We start from the raw sequence: 18,792 nt of genomic DNA on the forward strand, positions 1-18,792 counted from the left end.
AGCAAGAGGAGCCGGTGGCGGCAAGAGGGAGCCAAGTGGATTTGACGAGACGCCTAGAGAAGTCTTTACAATTAGTATCTATATAATACTTAATGTGGACTCTTCGGACCAAATTATACATGAATTCCTGTAGGGGGGGATGCTATGAGGACAAGATGCCTAGAGAAAAAAACCTCTGCCCGGGAGAAGACAGATTCTCTCCCTCTTCTCCCTGGCAGAGGTTCTTTCTCACTACACTTTCTTGAGGGAGCTTGTGGAAACTGACACGTGTCCTCCGCGCGCCAAGCTTCTCGTCTGCTTTGACTCTCTGTCGGAGAGAGGAAACCTTCATTTTGTCAAATATTTGGGGAAGGAGTGACATGGGCAATCCCTGTGGGAGGCTCTCCCCTTACAATCCCCCTGCATGCATCTATTTGACCTTCCATTTGAGTGCCTTGCAGATACAGATACAAAAAGGCACTAGGATTAAAGATACAAAAAGGCACTGGGAATGGCCAAAGCTTGCTCTGAATGACCATCAAGTGCAACAGCCAAGCTCATCTCTAAGGGAACAGGGTCAATACTACTGCTCTTCCGTAGGTCACTTTCGGCTGTAAGCTCTTAATATATATATATATATATATAGACATACATATACACCTACCACGTGTGTTTGTTAATTTCAAACTTGTACAAATCATCCGTCAGCCTGTACTTGTTGGCACTGAACGCCTTGTAACCGCCGTGGGTGTAGATGGACTTAGCGATCGGATCGTACACACTACTGTGGCCGTATCCTCCTTGTACCAAGGCACCGTCGGTCTGTAAAATGCTCCACATGTTTGTTGCTAAAACAGAAAGGCAGACGAATATGAATCAAGATGGGTAGCTGTGTTAGTCTGTCTGTAGCAACAGAAAAGAGCAAAGAGTCCAGTAGCAGCTATAAGACTAGCAAAATTTGTGGTAGGAGCTTTCGTGAGTCACAGCTCACTTCTTTTGTTAGTCTTATAGGTGCTACTGAACTCTTGCTCTTTTCTACAAATATGAATCAATCTGGCGTTTTACTATCCAACACAGGCACCCCCCCCTCTTAACACATACGGAATTGGATTGTGTGGATCCATTCTACCAGTGGAGACAATTTTCCAGGTTGGAAGGACTTACCCTCTGATGCAAGACAGTCTCTGCCGAGCATCACGCATCAGGGGAAGGCTATTTCTGCTGGAGGAACGGACCCACAGGATCCATCCCATGAGAGTCTTTCTATTTCCAAATAAGAATCGCCCCACACACCCCAATTCCACTCTCAGTAGCTACCCCCTCGCTCTAAAACTCATCAATATCCAAAAACAATTTTAAGAATTGTATTGTAAGCGCAGGCTTAAACTACCCAAGGAAAAGGTAATGTAATACTTCAACCTGCATATCTCCAATAGAATTTTTGGAATGTTTGTACTTTAGCCACGCCAAGATTATGGCATCAGGACGGTGAGCAGATTATAAAAATAAAGCAATATAACACTACTGCTGTTGAACTCTTTGTTTTTTACCAACGTAGGGGCTGTACACAGAATCCAGAAGTCACAGTCTCTACCCAGAGGGCTTACAACCTGCATCAGATCAAGAAAACTAGACTGGGGAAGAGGGGAGGGACTGGGGCAGACAAGTGAGAAGCAGCAAAGGAGCGAATGGTTATGGGAAACACGTCAACAGCAGCAGGCTGGAACCACTAACTCCCTTCAACGGCTGGAGTCTGAGCAAGAATCCTTCCCGCATGGGAGACCATGCATCCAGGTTAGTACCTAGTCCTGTGGGTAGATTAGGTGGATAGCCTTGTTAGTCTGCAGTAGAACCGCCGGATTTGAGTCCAGTGGCACCTTAGAGACCAACAAGATTTTCACCCATGTCTGAAGAAGGGAGCTCTGACTCTCAAAAATCTGGTTGATCTCTAAGGTACCGCTAGACCCAAATTCTGCTGTTCTCTGCATGCCCTCCACTTTCATGGCCTCAAATCCTACTCGTCATGTGGGGAGTAGACGCAGCAGAAGAGCTCATGCAGGATGAAGACCAAGCCGAGGCAAAAAAGACAGAGGCTAATGGCCATAGCACACCGTTATCTGTTCATCTCTTGCCTTGAAAACCCTGTGACGACACCGCGAGTTGACTGCAACTTGACAGCACCTCACACACACAATGGTACCCATGACATTAGACATCAGAGGGATCAAGGAGTTTGGGGACAGCAAAAGGCCAAAAAGGGAGTCAGGATAGCTCCTGCTTCAGTAAGAGATCCTCTTTTATGAACAGACTGAGAATCACTATTAAGGCAATACCTACCCAGATTGTATTCCTGCACGTTGCTTATATACCCGTAGAGAGAGCAGTGCCCAAAGACGACTAGCATCACGACAGCGCCGTCGTCCTTTGTGACGATATGCGCCGAATGGCCAACCACAGCATACTGTTCTTTGGCTTTGGGGAGTACTTGAACCCAGGACTGGTTAGCAATATGGAACACCCACAGCTCATTGGTCACGTTCCCTGTTTCATCTATTTTGCCTCCGTACATGTAGATTTTATTCTGGGGGAAATGTTGGAGAGGGGTGTTACACATAGAGGCACTGAATTAAAAATGTGACCCAATACAAGAACGCTCATGATCGGAAATGCTAAAGTATCCTAGCAAATGCAAGACAGACTTGCGTGTACGCACACACTGTACAGTGACACAGATCGGTGCGCAATTTCTTCTGCCATTCCCCAGCACATCTCAACCATAGATTTCACCATTATGTTGCCTTACATATTATCTGTTGCTTTAAATATCCTACCTGAGCTTCATGTTGTTCAGAGTAAGTCCTAGAATTGATTATGTTCTGTTTCAGCAATTCCTTAACCCCGTACTGGATCCTTGTTAAAACTCTATCTTTGTAAACTTATATTCTTTTACCCCATGACATTGTTTATGGAAACGTTCTTGACACTGTATGGAAATGCCTGCCCTTGTCCTTGCCCCTGATTGTACTAATCTCACACTATGTAATCCGCCTTGAGTCTCAGTGAGAAAGGCGGAGTATAATTAAAATGAATGAATGAATGAATGAATGAATGAATGAATGAATGAATGAATGAATGAATGAATGAATGAATGAATGAATGAATTCAGTGTAACCCAGCTTTACTCCCATTGATTGATAAACATATACCATGACGGGCTGAGAAATACCCACAACTGTGAAGAATAGCATTCCTCCCAGACATACTGCATTTTTTACACAGCGTTAAGAATTCAGCTCTTCACTGCCCTAAAAAATCTGTCTCTAACTCTGGCTGCCTCTAATGCTGAGGTGGAGGAGATGTGTTAGAAGGAGAGAAGCAGAACAAACCAAGTTCCCACAGAGAAATGAAACCCTGCCAAGCCCAAACATAAACATTTGTCTGGCTCCACTGTGGACTCAGTGAAATTTTGGGTGACTTGAGCTGTCCCAGAACTTCACAGCAACAGCATTTTAAAAATGTCTCTTAAGTTCCAGCTTAATATTATCAACCCTCCCCCTTCTACAGATTAACTCGACTGCTCTCTCTACCGGTTGCTGGTTCATATGAATTGCATTTGGCCTTTTTCCTCTGCTAAACCAGCCAAGATTTTGTCCGAGTTCTCCAGGGTTTCTGATGCAGGATTAAACCAAAAGAAATTAAATCAGGCAGCAGAAAGGGGGTGGGGAACACAACACAACGCTGCCATTTTCCCCTGCCGATATCCAGAGAGCCACAGATGAAACGAGAAACCCTGCATTCAGTTCAAATCACTGCTCCGCCATGAATTTCCCTGGATAGGTTTGGGCCCCAAGTGTCCCTCTTCTGTAGTCTATCTGGGCTCGTCTGTTTTTGCAAGGATCAGCTGTCTTGATCTGGTAGAACGAAAGGTGGACTGCCAACACGCTGATTTATACAATGTGCAAAGACCCTCTGACTCTCCATCAGCATTCTAGCTCGGACGGGGAGTAGAGCTCAGCTGGATCCGACCAGTGGTCCATCCAGCCCAGCATCCCGTCTCACACGGTGGCCAACCAGTTTCCCTGGATGGCCACCATATGGGGCACAAAGACCAAGACCAAGGCCTTCCCCAGGGTTGACTCCTAGCACTTGGCAGTTGGATTCAGAGGCAGCCTCTGCATACCAATGTCAGGAGACAACATGCTCTCTATGTGAAGTCAGAAGCAGACCTTACACGGGCTTTCTCTGTGGTGGCCCCTATCCCGTGGAGTGACCTGCCTGAGGAAGTCAGACGAGCCCCCACTCTCCTGGCTTTTCGTAAATGATGCAACATCGAACTACTCAAAAAGGCATTTTACTCAAATAGGAGGGCTGTATTGTAGGGAAGATGCTTCGCTAATGAGTTAGGGACCGTAGACTTCATCACTATATTGCCTTACTTATTGTGGGTTGCTTTAAATATGTACTCCTATATACCACCTGTGCTCCATGTTGTCTAATGTTAGCCCTAGAATTGATTATGTTCTGCTTCAGTACTTTTTCTACTCTGTATTGGATTCTGGCTAATACTATGGCCGAATCCACATTACCTCCGCGCATCCCGGTGTTGCACTAAATGTCCGCGAAACACCCAGAAGTATAGCGTCTTTCAAGCGCGATTTCTGAATCGCGCTTGAAAGACGCTATACTTCTGGGTGTTTTGCGGACATTTAGTGCAACACCGGGACGCGCGGAGGTAATGTGGATTCAGCCTATGTCTGCCTTGAGTCTCAGTGAGAAAGGCGGACTATAAATGAGTATGGATGGGTGGATGGATGGATCGATCAATCGACTGATCGATCGATCAGGACTTTCCTGGCTCCCTTCCCACTGCAGTCCACTGAGCTGCCCAGCCAGACCTTCCGAACCACCCTGGAGGAAAAGTGGTGGCCAGCAGTGGAAGAGAGAGCAGAAATTGCTGCCCATCTTCTGATGGAGGAAGCGCTCTTAAGTCTTCAGAACGGCCCGTGGTTGGATCAAAGCTCCCTGAGAGCGGCGAAGGATACGCTTCAGCAGATCTGATCCCCAAAGAAAGTCTCCACTCCCCGCACTCGCCCATAGGGGAGGGGTCGCAACTCAGTGGCAGAACATCCACTTGGCACGCAGAAGGTCCCAGGTTCAATTCCCAGCATCTCCAGCTAAGAAAATGAATCGGGAGGTACGTGATAGGAAAGATCTCTGCCTGAGACACTGGAGAGCCACCGCTAGTCTGAGTAGACTACACTGACTTTGATGGGCCAGGGGTCTGGTTCAGGAGAATGCAGTTTCACGTGTTTACCTTGCAAACACACAGAGTTGTCTGCCCACCTCGATCTCCTGTCTGGCCTAACAGGTGTGTGAGTGCATCCTAGGAAACTGCTGCCATAATGTCACATCCAGGAGTTAGCCGTGTTAGTCTGCAGTAGCAAAATCGAAAAGGGTCCAGTAGCACCTTTTAGACTAACCAACTTTATTGTAGCATAAGCTTTCAAGAACCAGAGCTCTTTCCGTCAGATGCAAGAACCAGAGCTCTTTCCGTCAGATGCAACCGTCAGGTTGCATCTGACGAAGAGAGCTGTGGTTCTCGAAAGCTTATGCTACAATAAAGTTGCATCTGATGAAGAGAGCTGTGGTTCTCAAAAGCTTATGCTACAGTAAAGTTGCATCTGACGAAGAGAGCTGTGGTTCTCGAAAGCTTATGCTACAGTAAAGTTGGTTAGTCTTAAAGGCGCTACTGGACTCTCTTCGATAATCTCACATGGTGTATTTACTGCTTCTCCAAGGACAGAAGCAGAAGAAAAAGGCGACTGGGAGCACAGCGTCGAGAACAAAAGCCACTTACTTCATGCAAGGCCACAGAGTGTCCGTATCTGATCACTACGGCGTTGACGCTGCTATTCAAAGGCAGCCATTCTTTGGTAAGAAGGTCGTACCTGCATAACGGAGGCAGCGAAACACATCAATGTGTACTTTCGTGTTCACAAGCACAATGCTGCTATTTACATTTCTCGACGTGTAATGGAGAAGAACACGGAAAAACCGAGAACAGGGGCCAAAAAGGTTATAGGTAAACTAAAAACACACAAATCAAACCGAAACAAAATTCAGTCATGATAACTTTGCTGGTAATGTTAACAGCTACTTTGGATTTGAAGGGGGGGAAAGGAAACATGTATATCCCCCCAAGGTAAACTGCAACAGCTCACACAAAAAACAATGGAAACAGAGGGTTGCTGAGTACATTCTTTCAACATTTGCTTTAGAGAGACCTTTGTCGTTAAACTTTCTTTTGCCTGGAATTTCGGTGCTTGGCAGCTTGCTGTACTCCGAGATGCGCGGAGCACCACTCGCTCGCTCGGAGCCTCTTTACTGGCCTTGGCTCTCACAGCCGGCACAAAAAACAGCGAAAGAGCTAAATGCAAGTTTAAGGGGCCCTTTGTCCAAAGCCTCGGCCGACACGGCAGCTGCTGTTCTGCAGGCAGATTCGCATGCCGCGGAAAACGGCATACAAACGATGAAACTTTGTGGACTGAACTGCTCATGTGGGTCTTCGCTGTGGCACTCCTCACCAGTGGGGTGCAGATTCTATGAGAGACGTCCACGCATTCAGCGCCTAAAAGTAGCTCCCATGCGGTTATATGGCGTAAAGGACAACCCAGGAAAAACTATTAGCCATATAAAGGGCCAGCGCAGCCCATTAACTCCACTGTAGATAACATGACAAGTGAAACACATCACAGGATTCCTCACACAGAGACACTCCCCCCCCCCGATCCACACACCGCAAGCAGTAACAGCTAGGCCACCCCACCATTCCCACATGCCCCCTGCACCTTCGCCATCCACGCGCAGACCTAGCCTAGGCTAGGAACTGTCTCTTAAAGTAGGGAGAGAGAAGTATTTGGCCGTGTCTCATATGGAGGAAAGATCTCAGCCAACTGAGTTGGCTAGCAGCAGCAAACTGAGAGCCAGTTTGGTGCAGTGGTTAAGAGCAGCAGGACTGTAATCTGGAGAGCTGGGTTTGATTCCTCACTCCTCCGCCTGAAGCCAGCTGGATGACCTTGGGTCAGTCACAGCTCTTCCAGAGCTCTCTCTGCCCCACCCACCTCACAGGGTGATTATTGTTGTGGGGATAATAATGGCATACTTTGTAAACTGCTCTGAGTGGGTGTTCAGTTGTCCTGAAGGGTGGTATACGAATCGAATGTTGTTATTACTATTTAAAAAGTTTGAGTTGAGACATACTACTTAGATGCCTTTGTGTGTCTTCTCTGTCTGCCCACGACATGTTCCTATGGAAAACTGATTCTCAGGACATCCTGGGAGAGGATTGGTGGCAGGAGGCTAGGGCAAAACTGTGCTTAGGCACCCGATATAAGGCACTCTAACAATAAGTGGAAACACAGAAGCATGGTTACATGAGATCAACCCTCCTCAACACACAGATCCTGTTTAAAACTTGAAAAATAAACTTTACATTTTACTCACGCCAAAACCATCTGGGCATCCGTGTGATTGAACATGTAACCGCCAACCACCCACATGATATCATCTTGGACTACAGCTTTATGAGATGCTCTGCGAAGTTTGGGGGTGTAGAATTCCTCTTGAGTCCAAAATGACTTGTTTGCCGGCACCGGAACTGAGCAGTCTGTACCTGGGAGAGAAAAGATGTAATCAATCAGACAGACGTAGTACAAGGCGTGACACATATCTATACATTTTAAAATGCTTATTTATATCCATTTAAAGGTAAAGTACATAGTCTAAAACTCCAGTTAACTGAAAGTCTCTCTTAACCACTGGCGGTATCACGAATGCCAAGTGTTCCTCCTGTACTGAAAATCAGTCACAAAAAGCTGGCTTCCAATACTGCCAGAACCTCAGACGAGCAGGGGCGCTTCATCCTTTGGCTTTATGCATTTCTACGATGCCACAGAGACCTTCTAGTCCAACCCCCTGCCCAATGCAGGATGAGCCTAAAGCATCCCTGACAAATATTCATCCAGCCTCTTCTTGAAAACTGCCAGTGAGGGGGAGCTCACCACCTCCCTAGGCAGCTGATTCCACCTTTGAACTACTCTGACCGTGAAAAAATTTTCCCTAAGATCCCTAAGACCTTTCTGCATGTAATTTAAGCCCATTGCTTCGGGTCCTACCCTCTGCTGCCATCTGGAACAGCTCCTTGCCCTCCTCCAAATGACAGCCTTTCAAATATTTAAAGAGAGCAATCATGTCCCCCTCAACCTCCTCTCCTCCAAACTAAACATTCCCAAGGCCCTCAGCCTTTCCTCGTAGGGCTCAGTCTCCAGACCCCTGATCATCCTCGCCGCTCTCCTCTGCACCCTCTCGATTTTGTCCACACCTCTGATGTGCCAACTGTGCTCTGCAGTGCAGTTTACATGAGATTCTGCCTGTGCAACATTGTACAATGAAGCTTTTGGCTTGCTAGCGTCACATTCCTAGCTGGACTAAGACAAGCAAGGTGAGAAAAGAGAGGGCTGGTTCAGAGCAAGCTGACCCATTGGCAAGAGCCAAAAGGGCTGCGCGCTTTCAATGAGAAGGAAGAAGAAAAGGCAAGCATCTTGGGCTGGTGCAGCTACTTTCACTCATTTGCACCAGTAAATCTTTGGCAGCCGAGGCTCTAATCTTAGCAGTTTTCAGAGTATAACTTGCTAACCGGGGCCCATCAACCTTACTTCTCTCAAACACACAATGTTAAGTCAGGAAAGTCTTAATAGCAGCAGGGTGGGTGACCTACCTTGCCAGTCTGAATAACACTCGCATCCTTGGGTACTGTTCGCACTGTTCGCACTGCAGTGCCCTCTCTCTGGGAAACCACAATTTTGGGGGCAATGGGGGACGTCGCAGGCATCTCCTTTCCAGTGCTCCCAACACTCGCATTCTACCACCTTGCTGCTGTTGCTGATTCGACATTCCCCTCTGCCAGAGCAGTCCTGGGGACACATGTTTATGCTGCAAAGAATCAGAAGGGCCAATTAAAAGGCTTCTCATTGCAGGTTGAGGCAGCAGACAGAAAGAACAAGCAAGGCGTACACGGAAATGACCACGTCGTGCTCACAATCAGGATGGTGGAAGGTTAAACTCTCCCCTGCCTTTCTGAAGAGCAGGGAGCATTCCGCCTTCTGGATTATATCACACTGAGATGTTCTCAGGTAGGTAGTGTAGGCTAGGTAGTAATAACAACAACATTCAATTTATATACCGTCCTTCAGGGTGACTTAACACCCACTCAGAGCGGTTTACAAAGTATGTCATTATTAACCCCACAACAACTAACACCCTGTGAGGTGGGTGGGGCTAAGAGAGCTCCAAGAGAGCTGTGACTGATCCAAGGTCACCCAGCTGGCTTCAAGCAGAGGAGTGGGGAATCAAACCAGGCTCTCCAGATTAGAGTCCTGCCGCTCTTAAGTGACTGACCCAAGGTCACCCAGCTGGCTTCAAGCGGAGGAGTGGGGAATCAAACCTGGCTCTCCAGATTAGAGTCCTGCCGCTCTTAAGTGACTGACCCAAGGTCACCCAGCTGGCTTCAAGCGGAGGAGTGGGGAATCAAACCTGGCTCTCCAGATTAGAGTCCTGCCACTCTTAAGTGACTGACCCAAGGTCACCCAGCTGGCTTCAAGCGGAGGAGTGGGGAATCAAACCTGGCTCTCCAGATTAGAGTCCTGCCACTCTTAAGTGACTGACCCAAGGTCACCCAGCTGGCTTCAAGTGGAGGAGTGGGGAATCAAACCTGGCTCTCCAGATTAGAGTCCTGCCACTCTTAAGTGACTGATCCAAGGTCACCCAGCTGGCTTCAAGTAGAGGAGTGGGGAATCAAACCAGGCTCTCCAGATTAGAGTCCTGCCGCTCTTAAGTGACTGACCCAAGGTCACCCAGCTGGCTTCAAGCGGAGGAGTGGGGAATCAAACCTGGCTCTCCAGATTAGAGTCCTGCCACTCTTAAGTGACTGACCCAAGGTCACCCAGCTGGCTTCAAGCGGAGGAGTGGGGAATCAAACCTGGCTCTCCACATTAGAGTCCTGCCGCTCTTAAGTGACTGACCCAAGGTCCCCCAGCTGGCTTTCAAGTGCAGCAGTGGGGAATCAAACCTGGCTCTCCAGATTAGAGTCCTGCTGCTCTTAAGTGACTGACCCAAGGTCACCCAGCTGGCTTCAAGCGGAGGAGTGGGGAATCAAACCTAGCTCTCCAGATTAGAGTCCTGCTGCTCTTAAGTGACTGACTCAAGGTCACCCAGCTGGCTTCAAGCGGAGGAGTGGGGAATCAAACCTGGCTCTCCAGATTAGAGTCCTGCCATTCTTAAGTGACTGAACCAAGGTCACCCACCTGGCTTTCAAGTGGAGCAGTGGGGAATCAAACCTGGCTCTCCAGATTAGAGTCCTGCTGCTCTTAACCACTACACCAAACTGGCTCTCAGTAGAGCATAGGAAAAGAAGCAGCAACCACCACTGGGGTCGCAGGCTTATGGGAAGACCCGTTCATACAGCGGTGGGAGCCCATTGCCAAGAGGCATTTGCCGGGCTCAGGAACTTCAGCCGTCCCTGATCAGCAAGAACTCCACAATCCTTCTTCAGCCTTAGGAGCTTTAGGGACAGGTAAGGCAGCTGCTAGCTATGGAATCTCTTTCCAGTTCCAGATAGAATCATCATACAGCAGACAACTGTGTGACATCTGAGGAGGACACACATGAAACGAGCTACAACTGGGTGCTCCTATTACACTGTGGGGCAATATTGTCAACTGAGTTTTGTGTAATGCATCCAGAGGAGTTAGCCGTGTTAGTCTGTAGCAGCAAAATCAAAAAGAGTCCAGTAGCACCTTTAAGACTAACCAATTGTATTGTAGCATAAGCTTTCGAGAACCACAGCTCTCTTCGTCAGATGCAACCATCAGGTTGCATCCGACAAAGAGAGTGGTGGTTCTCGAAAGCTTATGCTACAATAAAGTTGCATCTGACGAAGAGAGCTGTGGTTCTCAAAAGCTTATGCTACAGTAAAGTTGCATCTGACGAAGAGAGCTGTGGTTCTCGAAAGCTTATGCTACAATAAAATTGGTTAGTCTTAAAGGTGCTACTGGACTCTTTTTGATTGTGTAATGCAGTGTCCTTGGAAACGCAAGTACAAAATAACAATAATATTATAATTTTACAAAATGTATACTGACGCTACAACAAAGGTTGTTTCTTTTGTGTAGTGTTTATACACTGCGTTTTTTCCTTCCTTGTTGCACGTTTTACACGGTGGGCCCTTTTCTCTGTTCGGCTGCTCCCTTTCAGCAAAGCGCTTATGCTGGGACACAGGTGAAATACTAAACGTTACCACAAGATGGTGGTGCTGTTTTTTTTAGAATTTCAAGCTCAGAAGCATTTGTGGCTGCCTCCAGAAGCAAAGGCTAGCCACTCTCCCTTGCAGCCGCATACTTCTTATTTTGATTTCCTCTCTCGCCATTTCTAGATAAAAGGTGTCAAAAGGTCAGCATACTGAATCAGAAGCTGTTTTTAAATACGAGGACTTCAGAAGAAGCAGCCTTACGCAGCTTGGGGGCCAGCATACCTGAAGAACTGCCTTCTGCCATATGAACCTACCTGTCCACGCAGGTCATCTTCAGAGGCCCTGTTTCAGGTGCCCTCACCTTTTGGTGCTAGGTGGGTGGCAATGCAAGATGCAGCCCTCTTGGTCATGGCAACCAAACGCTGGAACTTCTTCCCCAGGGAAACGCATCTATTTCCTTCTACCATTAACCTCCACGAGTGGGTGAAGACATTGTTTCTTGCACCCCCGCCAATAACTGTTCTTGGCCCTCCTCCCCGATTCTCTTATGTCTTTATATGGTTTTACTGAATCCTTTAAATGTTTTATATGTACTTTATTTTAAATGCTGTTTGATGTTCACTGCCGTGGAGACTCTACTTGAGTGGGGAAAAGGCACAGCAATTTTTTTAAAAAAAATTAATAAAGGGGACACAAGATGTTTGATTGGTCATGCCTGATCTTAATTATTTATTACGACTAATTAAATGTAACGTTTGCTTGAAGGAGAGCACCATAGTTTACCTAGATTGCATTCAGCCCAACAGAAGAATGTGTATTCTGCTACAGTATCAGTGACACAACATTGTCAATTTCTGTGCCAATTTCATTGCCACAGAAATTGACACCATTAGCTATTCATGCCCTTGCTAAGCATGAACACTGAAACCTTTTTCTTCTAAGAAATAAAGTGATCTTTTAGATACAGGATTCCCCGTCCACAAAGAAAGACCAATGTTGTATATCTACCTGTCGATGTCTTGTGGTATCTTAAAACTAACACATTTTTATTCTAGCATAAAGATTAATGAGTTTTTATTTTTAACGTGTTTTTGTTCTTAATGTGCCATGACGCTTCTAGATGTTTTTTGCTGCAGACAGAAACAGACTGCCAATTTTTATATTTCTCTCCAACGCACACACATGCGCGCGCAGCTGGAAAACCCTCCCGCACTCGTTCTACGCAGCAACTCCAACTTACTTGTAGGTGATGTTAAATCCTGTTAAGTTATAAGCAGCATCACTGAAGAAATGAAGCAGGGCATAGCCAGAGGTGGCCACAACTTCTGGTACTGTCTCATTGCTCTCTCTCTCTGGTACGATGAGACCGCTGGAAGAGGACAAGATGTTGCAGTAAGACAGTAAACTTTACTACGTCCAGGAAACGGACATAAAAAAAACTCAGAACCAAAAATACAAGCTTTTTATGTAGCTGAGAGGGAGGTCCTTGGCAAAAGGCCAGAAAAGTCATACATTAATACTAAGTGTAACATCGGCCTTGTTTTAGGCAGTTTATATATGCTACGAGATTTTGTTTGACAACCATTTTAACCATGCTGGGAAATCGCGCAAGGAAGACGCTTCATGCTGTGAGTTTCGCGCGATCTTCCGGAGGCTTACGGGTGCATGTGAAAACGGCCGTTGTCACGAAAGTCTCATTGGTTTCTACAATCCAATATTCCCCCTCTGAAATATTCACCGGCTTTTAATTGTGTAGCCCGACGATGACAACCCCTCTGTTATCATTTGAAATAAGAAGAAAATATTGCTTCCACGTTTTCACATTACTAGCCATGCGCTGCCTTTCAGTCTAGTTGTCCGAAGGGGCTGATCAAGATTACAAAAGTGATCCAAGGTTACTGTGATCAGAACATGCAATATTAGTCATTTACGGAAGGGCTGTTGCACGGAGGAAATGAGAATGGCTAAAGAAACCGAGATTCATTTACTTTCGTTAAGCTTACTGCTTATCTAAAATCACCAACATAATTATCAGAAAACAAGACGTTCGCAGCTCAGCCGCATGACATCACGGCAGAATTATACAGCGTAAATAGCAATAAACAGAGACTGAATTTAACAAGGTCTTTTGCCTTGGAAATATGGTTCAGAGCACATTATACCTTAGCAATACAAGTGTATTCTAGCGAACTTTGTATGAACCTCATGTTTTTTCTATCAGGTTGTATAACCACACAGATGTTCTTTTCATCTTTGACTGCCAATTAAAAAATAGTGGACAGTAGGAAATAAAAGGTTCTCTCGCTGTTCGAATGGACCAGTGGACGACCTGCTCACTTAACTTTTCCTGTCATCTTTAAGGATTTATACAGCTTATCTTAACATAAGAACATAAGCAAAGCCATGTTGGATCAGGCCAGTGGCCCATCCAGTCCAACATTCTGTCACACACAGTGGCTAGAAATCCAGTGCCATCTAAAGGACTGTCAGTGAGGCCAGGACACCAGAAGCCCTCCCACTGCCTTCCTTCCAGCACCAAGACAACAGAGCACCACCTCCCCACAAAGAGAATACCATCTATCTCCTGTGGCTAATAGCCACTAATGGACCTCTGCTCCATATATTTGTCCAGTCCCCTCTTGAAGCTGGCAATGCTTGTAGCTGCCACCACCTCCTGTGGCAACGAATTCCATCTTGCAGCTGCACACAGCATCACATTGTGGCTAACTAGAATGACATGACTGAAAATCTAATTAACTAAATCTTAAACCGATCATAATTTTATATTGTTGTCACGTGTAAAAGAGCTTAGATTTCTCACTGAATATCATATGTCAATTACTATAAAAGATGCTACCCAAATAAGGAGCTAGGGAGAGTCCATTACAAAGTGAAAACATTGTAATCGACTGTCTGTGCTGATGGGAAATTCAATGTATTTCATAGTAAACTTGATTTTTGATCAACCTTAGATTTAATCAAGAGGTGTCGAGTGGATTAATCCTTGTAGCTTGTGTCTGTTCCATTTTTATTGGTTCTACCTTAATTGTACTTTATATTTTGATATCTTGCTTTGTTAAAAAGATTAGCGTTTATTTCAATAAAGAATAAACATTAAACCCGAATGAGAAGTCGCTGTGCCTTGGTGGGGAGAGTACAAGCAAGAAGAACCCATATAAATCATTTGTACTAATTAACAAGGCTCTCCAAAGAGACAGCTCTCTTTTAGGTCTCAGTTCATAGAGCTTTGAATCTGCTCAGAGTTGGGATATAAATCTTGACAGCGACCAGTTAACAAGTCCCAGAGGGGGTAGAAAAGAGCAAGAGTCCAGCAGCACCTAGAAGACTAACAAAGTTTGTGGTAGGGTATGAGTGTTCATAAGTCACAGCTCACTTATCTGAAAAAGGTATCTGAAGAAGAGAGCTGTGACTCACGAAAGCTCATATCCTACCACAAACTTGGTTAGTCTTCTAGGTGCTACTGGACTTTTGCTCTTTTCTATTGCTACAGACAGACTAACACGGCTACCCACCTTGATCTAAGTCCCAAAGGGATGCAGAAAAACATTCTGTTCCTCTTTGTCTTTGCATACTACTGATATCTGAACACATTTAAATTTCCCAATGAACAGGGGAACGGGAGACTTGACTCAGTTCTTTGCAGGAGTCGAAACAGCCAATTCACCCAACCCAGCACACACACACACACCATTGCAGGCCTAAGAACACTGCTACGTCTTCTCGTAAACATAGGGTTGTTTTCATTTCCATCCCAACGAACAGGAAGCAACAAAGGCCAATAATCGAGTACTAACATTAGCTGAAGAGCAGAAACAAAAGAGAAGAGTTGAGGCAGCAAAACGTGAGCTTCGAGAGACCCAGTGTAGAGTTCGTGCACAATTCAGGTGCAGGGGACGAAACTCTGAGACGTTCATATCATCCTCACGTTAAAGACAGGGTGTTAAGAGACAGCGACTTGCGGAGGGCGCCCCCCACCTCCACCCCAAGCAAGTTCACAGCTAAGATGCAATCAGAGCTGGGAACTTTCGAGATCATTCTCTTATATTTTACCCTGTGCTGGTTTCAAATGCCTGCCGGTTCTCGGGACCACTGGCTGCAGAGAATGCCAAATCCGTGTCCTCCTATCATTTCCATGATATTCCCCCGAAGCTGCTCCGATCAGCAGATAACCTGGTGACCCCTGGCTCCAAGGAGGCTCACTCTGCCTCAACCAGGCTTTCTTTGGTCCTGGCACCTATCTGATGGAACTCTGTCTGTGGAGGCCCGGTCTTAACAAGATCTGCTATCATTTAGCCAGGCCTGTAAGACGGAGATGTTCCACCAGGTTTATGGGGGTTGAGGCAGACGAACCATCCAATCGGCCCCTCCCAATGGGGGGGATACGCTCTGACCTATATCTATTAAATCCTAGCCATCCTGCCCTGTGGACTTGAGTTGCTGAGATGTCGGGTTCAACATGAGCTCTTTTTATGTTTAATGCTGTATTTATACGATTGCTACCCATGTTTTAAATTGTTTTTACGTATTGTAAATCTGCTCTGAGCCCGCTTGCGGAGAGAGCAGACTATAAATAAAATAAAATAAATAAATGCACACATACACAAGCTCGGACAACCGCTTCCTTAATGACAGAAAGCAATCTAGCATTTCCTGTATTTAACCAATTTGCTTCAAAATTTCTGGCATGCAAAAATCAACGGTTCTCAGTTAGGAATTAATCAGCCTGTCAATTCTCCTCCCTGGCGCTGCAACGTTCTCCTGGGCTGCCCCTGTGTTGCTTGCACTGAACTCTGTGCTGTGGGCTACTCAACAAATTTAGAGGTTGAAAAGTATCCGGCTTTGCCTTAAGACAGCGTGACGGAGTGAAGGAGGGCGTGTCCCGGGATCTAGCTTGCTCCCAGCTGACAACAGGAGGGGGAAAGCTCCTAGCTTGTGCACACACATTCTTTTCTGAGTCAGCGAAGCCCAAACACCGTCTGCATATCCCAGGGAAGGATTAAGAGATGAATCAAACATTCGCTGTCACGTTTGCTCTGTGTTCAGGAAGCGCTTTTTGATGGCCACCTGAAATGACATTTTTACCGTTCATGGGAGCCTGTCGCTTACAACAGAAGGGATTTCCATCCAGGACTTACATCCCTGTTTATAACGCGAACAGGAAAAAGAATTTCCATTAAGCACTCAGCAAGGCAGCTCATGCTTAACCAATCATCACCCTGTCAAGATTAATCCAGGGCATGTTTTAAATGTTTACTGCACACCTATTTCTCACCATTAACGTGCAAGCGGGGGTTACATACCACAGCAACATTCGTTTTCATTCAACTGCCAGGCAGCTGTGCCAGGGGAAGCCAAAAAGGGCACTTCCGCAAGCTCTTATCTGCTCATTTAACCAAAGCCAATCTGCAAGGAGTGGAAAAGAATGAAACCAACAGACCAAATTTAATGCATATTTTTTCCACTTCTTGTACCCTGCTTCATCTTACGTTAGAAGCAGAACAAGCGCTCTTTTACAGAAGTTCGACCAGAATATGGCAACCTTAGGTAAGGGGGCATTCACTGACTTGGTATATTCCGTTAATGGCATTGGTGATTCCTACATAGAAGGGCAGAGTTACTGTGGCCGCTGCCTTCGAACTTCGGTTCAGAGACGGCCCAGAATTTCTTGCTGGAAAAAATACAGGAAATGCCAAGCCCTTGAAGAGACGTGCCCACAAGGACAGTAGGGGGGTGGGTGGGCTTTTAAGAAGATTTTAAGTCTCTTCTTCCCCCATCTTTACAGCTGCCCTACTGCAACACCTGGCAGCCCGATGCTCATCCAACACACACGATGCATTCACATGCTCTATTCTAATTGAACAGAGCAGGCAGTTCAAGATCTACAATTTCACGCAAATGAGGTCACTCCACATATTATTTCAAATGCAGCCTAACAGCCATGTTGGGGGGAGCATGCTACATATAGCCAATGCCTTTTTTCATTTTAAAAAAAAAGTGTTAATAGTCATTCTGTCCACTGCCTTGGGGCCCCAGGCCCACAGGCTGAAAGACGTGCCGGTACTGTGTACCGGTGCAGACCTCCACAAAAAAGGCCCTGCTTGTAATATATGGATGGTGCAGAGACTGGGATCGACAGAGGAGTCGTTTTGGAAATGTTCTCTTTTGGAACAGAATAGTGGTTTTCGTGATAACTGCCGGAAGGAGGATTACGGAAACGGGAAGGCAACACTGGTACCCCCGTGGCAGTTACACCTCCGCCGTGGGACATTTCCTCCTTTGAACGCATGGGACATTTCCTCATGAAGACGTTTGTCTTACATTGATTTGTCTTTTTTATAACTCAAGGCACTGGCACTTTGTATTGGAAGCACTGGTCACTTTAGGTCTACGTTTACTGCTATTGAGCTCATCGTATTATTCATTCATAAGACGTTCTGAAATGTTATGTGACCTATATGATACACACGTATGAGATTGCCTCTGAGGTTTTTTCTGCAGCCATATGATACATATGTGATTTGTAAATGATTGTAATACAGGCCTGTTGTTTTGGAATGTTTATTGATACTTTTGGATATACTTTTTCACTGCATATACATTGATATACTTTGTAGTAAGTTTTTCACGGTGCTTGTGCTCCTTTCTGCTGATCTTTCAGAATCCCAGGGCAAAATACACACACACAAACCTCTATGGTGACATTAATATTCACTATGACAAAAGGAAGTACAGCGAGACAGCTCCCAGATAAGACTGTAAGCAGAAAGACGCAAGTACCTCGAGCTTCAGATTGACAAGCACCTGAGGCTGGAAAAACTTATTTTCAGTTCCTAGGAACTCACACAGAACTTTAGAAACCAGCTTCAGTTCCTGAAAGGGCACAGGCAAGCACAGGAATGTAAAGACTTATCACCCGGGTTCTCCTTCCCATGCCCTGCTGTACGTTTTAATGTAATCTGAATATTGTAATCCGTCTCTCCCCATATATTCCCCGGAGGACACTCCGATCAGGGGACAAACAGCTGTTGGTGTTCCCTGGCAACTAGAGCCAGGGCCTTTTTGGTCCTGGCTCCCACCTGGTGGAACGTTCTGTCTGCTGAAATCAGGGCCCGGCAGGACCTACTATCCTTTCGCCGGGCCTCCACCGGCCTGAAAAAAAGGGGTGTATAAAATCTTAACCCTCCCTGTGAAGGCTGTCCACCATCCTGTTTTAAATGTGTATTAATACACTGTTGTTTTAATGTAGATGAATTTTTATTGTATTTTAATATGTTGTTATCCGCCCTGAGCCCGTTTGCGGGGAGGGCAGAATAGAAATTTGAAATAAATAAAATAAATCTATATTTCTGATTAGAATTCCCTTGAAGCAGAGACTTTTGTATCTGCCAAGTCCTCACGCCGAGACCTCAATCTCTACAGTAAGGCTGTACGGCTGCTTAGTGTGTATATGGCATATCAAGGAAATCATTTCCCTCTATGCGCATCCT

The 18,792-nt window shown here is 45.9% G+C and overlaps 1 protein-coding gene across 2 annotated transcripts in view; it reads right to left on the minus strand.

The window, feature by feature from the left end:
• Positions 1-18,792, minus strand: part of ATRN (attractin) — a 220,333-nt gene that overhangs the window by 130,165 nt on the left and 71,376 nt on the right. For both annotated transcript variants that reach the window (XM_054990039.1, XM_054990040.1), the window contains exons 4-9: positions 12,525-12,653; positions 8,756-8,970; positions 7,483-7,651; positions 5,837-5,927; positions 2,317-2,560; positions 644-827 (exon numbers count right to left, since the gene is read on the minus strand). In XM_054990039.1, coding sequence (XP_054846014.1) covers positions 644-827; positions 2,317-2,560; positions 5,837-5,927; positions 7,483-7,651; positions 8,756-8,970; positions 12,525-12,653 — 1,032 coding nt within the window. The remainder of the gene's footprint in view (positions 1-643; positions 828-2,316; positions 2,561-5,836; positions 5,928-7,482; positions 7,652-8,755; positions 8,971-12,524; positions 12,654-18,792) is intronic.

Source organism: Eublepharis macularius, chromosome 10 (genome assembly GCF_028583425.1).
Source record: "Eublepharis macularius isolate TG4126 chromosome 10, MPM_Emac_v1.0, whole genome shotgun sequence".
Classification (NCBI taxonomy): Eukaryota; Metazoa; Chordata; class Lepidosauria; order Squamata; family Eublepharidae; genus Eublepharis; species Eublepharis macularius.